This window comes from Pyrgilauda ruficollis, unplaced genomic scaffold, assembly GCF_017590135.1.
Source record: "Pyrgilauda ruficollis isolate IOZ18807 unplaced genomic scaffold, ASM1759013v1 scaffold1130, whole genome shotgun sequence".
Classification (NCBI taxonomy): Eukaryota; Metazoa; Chordata; class Aves; order Passeriformes; family Passeridae; genus Pyrgilauda; species Pyrgilauda ruficollis.
In genome coordinates this window covers 4,268-8,361 of record NW_024509545.1, presented here as the reverse complement: position 1 = coordinate 8,361, position 4,094 = coordinate 4,268, and the positions used below count along the sequence as shown (strand labels likewise).

The following is a 4,094-nucleotide window of genomic DNA, read 5'->3' as shown; positions in this document are numbered from 1 at the left end:
CCCTGACCTTGTTGACCTGGGTGACCACGGCGTCCACCACCTCTCCCTTGAAGGGCCGGAACACGATGGCCTTGTAGCGCACGGGGTACAGGACGAAGCCCCGGCCCGGCTGGATCACCCCGGCGCCGATGTTGTCGATGGTGGTGACAGCGATGACGAACCCGTACCTGAAACGGGGTTATTATGGGATGTACTGGGGTTTTATTGGGGTTATTATGGGATGTATTGGGGTTTATTGGGGATTTATTGGGGATTTATTGGGGTTTATTGGGGTTTATACTGGATTTATTGGGGATTTATTGGGGTCTATATTGGATTTATTGGGGTTTATATTGGATTTATTGGGGATTTATTGGGGTTTTATTGGGATTTATTGGGGATTTATTGGGGTTTTATTTGATTTGTTGGGGTTTATTGGGGTTCGGATCACCCCCGCTCCAATATTGTCAATGGTGGTCACTGCGATGACAAATCCATACCTGAAACGGGATTTATTGGGGTTTTATTGGATTTATTGGGGTTTATTGGGGTTTTATTGGATGTATTGGGGTTTATTGGGGTTTATATTGGATTTATTGGGGTTTTATTGGATTTATTGGGGTTTTACTGGGATTTATTGAGGATTTATTGGGGTTTATTGGGGTTTGGATCACCCCGGCCCCGATGTTATCGATGGTGGTGACAGCGATGACGAACCCGTACCTGAAACGGGATTTATTGGGGATTTATTTGGGTTTTATTGGCATTTATTGGGGTTTATTGGCGTTTTATTGGGATTTATTGGGTTTAAATTGGATTTATTGGGGTTTATTGGGGATTTATTGGGGTTTATTGGGGTTTATTGGGGATTTATTGGGGATTTATTGGGGTTTATTGGGGATTTATTGGGGTTTATTGGGGTTTATTGGGGATTTATTGGGGATTTATTGGGGTTTATTGGGGATTTATTGGGGTTTATTGGGGTTTATTGGGGTTTTATTGGGATTTATTGGGGTTTATTGGGGACTTATTGGGGTTTTATTGGATTTATTGGGATTTATTGGGGTTTATTGGGGATTTATTGCAATTTATTGGGATTTATTAGAGTTTTATTGGGCTTTATTGGGATTTTATTAGAATTTCTTGCGGCTTTATTGGGGTTTAGTATTATTTATTTGGGTTTATATTGAATTTATTGGGGTTTTATTGGAATTTATTGGGATTTATTGGGACTTATTGGGGCTTTAAGGAGATTTATTGGAGTTTTATTGAGATTTATTGGGAGCTTTTTGGGATTTATTGGGGATTTATTGGAATTTATTCAGATTTATTGGGGTTTTTTGGGTTTATTTGGAGAGGATTTGGGGTTTCTTTCAGGGATTTGGGGTTTTAGTGTGGATTTTTTGGGGCCGTTTTTTTGGCATTTTTGGGTTTTTTTGGGGCCATTTTAGGTTTTTTGGGGCTGTTTTTTTTGGGGGGGGAGGGCCAATTTTTGGCATTTTTGGGGGTTTTTTGGGGCCGTTTTGGGTTTTTTTGGGGCCGTTTTTTTTTGGCATTTTTGGGTTTTTTTGGGGCCATTTTAGGTTTTTTGGGGCTGTTTTTTTTGGGGGGGGAGGGCCAATTTTTGTCATTTTTGGGGGTTTTTTGGGGTCGTTTTGGGTTTTTTTGGGGCCGTTTTTTTTTGGCATTTTTGGGTTTTTTTGGGGCCATTTTAGGTTTTTTGGGGCTGTTTTTTTTGGGGGGGGAGGGCCAATTTTTGTCATTTTTGGGGGTTTTTTGGGGTCGTTTTGGGTTTTTTTGGGGCCGTTTTTTTTTGGCATTTTTGGGTTTTTTTGGGGCCATTTTAGGTTTTTTGGGGCTGTTTTTTTTGGGGGGGGAGGGCCAATTTTTGTCATTTTTGGGGGTTTTTTGGGGTCGTTTTGGGTTTTTTTGGGGCCGTTTTTTTTTGGCATTTTTGGGTTTTTTTGGGGCCATTTTAGGTTTTTTGGGGCTGTTTTTTTTGGGGGGGGAGGGCCAATTTTTGTCATTTTTGGGGGTTTTTTGGGGTCGTTTTGGGTTTTTTTGGGGCCGTTTTTTTTTGGCATTTTTGGGTTTTTTTGGGGCCATTTTAGGTTTTTTGGGGCTGTTTTTTTTGGGGGGGGAGGGCCAATTTTTGTCATTTTTGGGGGTTTTTTGGGGTCGTTTTGGGTTTTTTTGGGGCCGTTTTTTTTTGGCATTTTTGGGTTTTTTTGGGGCCATTTTAGGTTTTTTGGGGCTGTTTTTTTTGGGGGGGGAGGGCCAATTTTTGTCATTTTTGGGGGTTTTTTGGGGTCGTTTTGGGTTTTTTTGGGGCCGTTTTTTTTTGGCATTTTTGGGTTTTTTTGGGGCCATTTTAGGTTTTTTGGGGCTGTTTTTTTTGGGGGGGGAGGGCCAATTTTTGTCATTTTTGGGGGTTTTTTGGGGTCGTTTTGGGTTTTTTTGGGGCCGTTTTTTTTTGGCATTTTTGGGTTTTTTTGGGGCCATTTTAGGTTTTTTGGGGCTGTTTTTTTTGGGGGGGGAGGGCCAATTTTTGTCATTTTTGGGGGTTTTTTGGGGTCGTTTTGGGTTTTTTTGGGGCCGTTTTTTTTTGGCATTTTTGGGTTTTTTTGGGGCCATTTTAGGTTTTTTGGGGCTGTTTTTTTTGGGGGGGGAGGGCCAATTTTTGTCATTTTTGGGGGTTTTTTGGGGTCGTTTTGGGTTTTTTTGGGGCCGTTTTTTTTTGGCATTTTTGGGTTTTTTTGGGGCCATTTTAGGTTTTTTGGGGCTGTTTTTTTTGGGGGGGGAGGGCCAATTTTTGTCATTTTTGGGGGTTTTTTGGGGTCGTTTTGGGTTTTTTTGGGGCCGTTTTTTTTTGGCATTTTTGGGTTTTTTTGGGGCCATTTTAGGTTTTTTGGGGCTGTTTTTTTTGGGGGGGGAGGGCCAATTTTTGTCATTTTTGGGGGTTTTTTGGGGTCGTTTTGGGTTTTTTTGGGGCCGTTTTTTTTTGGCATTTTTGGGTTTTTTTGGGGCCATTTTAGGTTTTTTGGGGCTGTTTTTTTTGGGGGGGGAGGGCCAATTTTTGGCCTTTTTGGGGGTTTTTTGGGGCCGTTTTGGGTTTTTTTGGGGCCGTTCTGTTTTGGTTTTTTGGGGCCACTTTTTTTTGGGTTTTTTTCGGGCCCGTTTTTGGCATTTTTGGTTTTTTTGGGGCCATTTTTGGCATTTTTGGGACTCCCGGGATGCCGCCATTCTCCCGGCTGGAGTTCCGCTGTCCCGGGGGAGGATTTTCCGTTTTCCCCGGGATTTTCGGGGCCCGTTTTCCGGGATTTCCGTTCCCCCGGTCCCCCCGGTTCCCTCCCGGTTCCCCCCGGTCCCCCCCGGTCCCTCCCGGTTCCCCGCGCTCACTTCCCGGTGCAGGTCCCCTCCACCTCGGTGAACAGCTTCTGCTTCACGGTGTTCAGCAGGTTGGGCCCGAAGTACCGCGGGTGCAGGAGGATCTCGTGCTCCAGGGAGATCTGAGGGCACCGGCAGCCACCGGAAGTTACCGGCAGCCACCGGAAGTTACCGGGAACCCCCCGGAAGGGCCCCCAAGGGAGGGGACCCCCCCAAAGGGACACCGGGACCCCTCCCCGCTCTGTCACGTGACCCCCCGGTGCCGCACGTGACCCCCCGGTGCCGCACGTGACCCCCCCGGTGCCGCTCACGTGGTAAAACATCCTCGGGGCCGCCGCCGCTTCCGCCGGAAGTGACGCTCTCCCGCCAGCGAGCGCGGCGTTGATTGGTCGCGAACGAGCGAGGCCCCGCCCACCAAGCCGAGAATGGGGAGTCGAAGGGGCGGGGCTGCGGCCCGAGAGAGAGGGCGGTGATTGGTCGGTTGTGAGGGATGGGCGGGGACAGACGGGTGATTGACAGGGCGGGGAGCAGGAGCGCTCCGGGAGCCCCAAGGACGCCCAGGGACCCCCCGGGACCCCTTAAGGACCCTCGGGACCCCCGAAAACACCCCCGGGACCTCCTGAACTCCTCCAGACCCTTCCGAGACCCCCAAAAACACACCAGGGACCCCCAAACCCCCTCCAGGACCTTCTGGACACCCCCAGACCCCCAAAACCACCCCTGAGCCC

The 4,094-nt window shown here is 47.7% G+C and overlaps 2 protein-coding genes across 2 annotated transcripts in view; both read right to left on the bottom strand.

Moving 5' to 3' along the window:
• Nucleotides 1–7: 7 nt before the first annotated feature.
• Nucleotides 8–3,821, bottom strand: POLR2G (RNA polymerase II subunit G; the record flags this gene model as incomplete). The annotated part of the gene is made up of 3 exons (XM_041479686.1): nt 3,678–3,821; nt 3,379–3,488; nt 8–167 (listed from the first exon to the last, which is right to left on the bottom strand). Coding segments are annotated over exons 1-3 (282 nt in total), but the record flags the coding sequence as incomplete, so codon positions are not given.
• Nucleotides 3,822–3,944: 123 nt separating this feature from the next.
• The window catches only part of LOC121360145 (integrator complex subunit 5-like), a 2,571-nt gene continuing 2,421 nt past the window's right edge, over nt 3,945–4,094 (bottom strand). The window contains exon 3 of the mRNA XM_041479678.1: nt 3,945–4,002. Coding sequence (XP_041335612.1) covers nt 3,945–4,002 — 58 coding nt within the window. The remainder of the gene's footprint in view (nt 4,003–4,094) is intronic.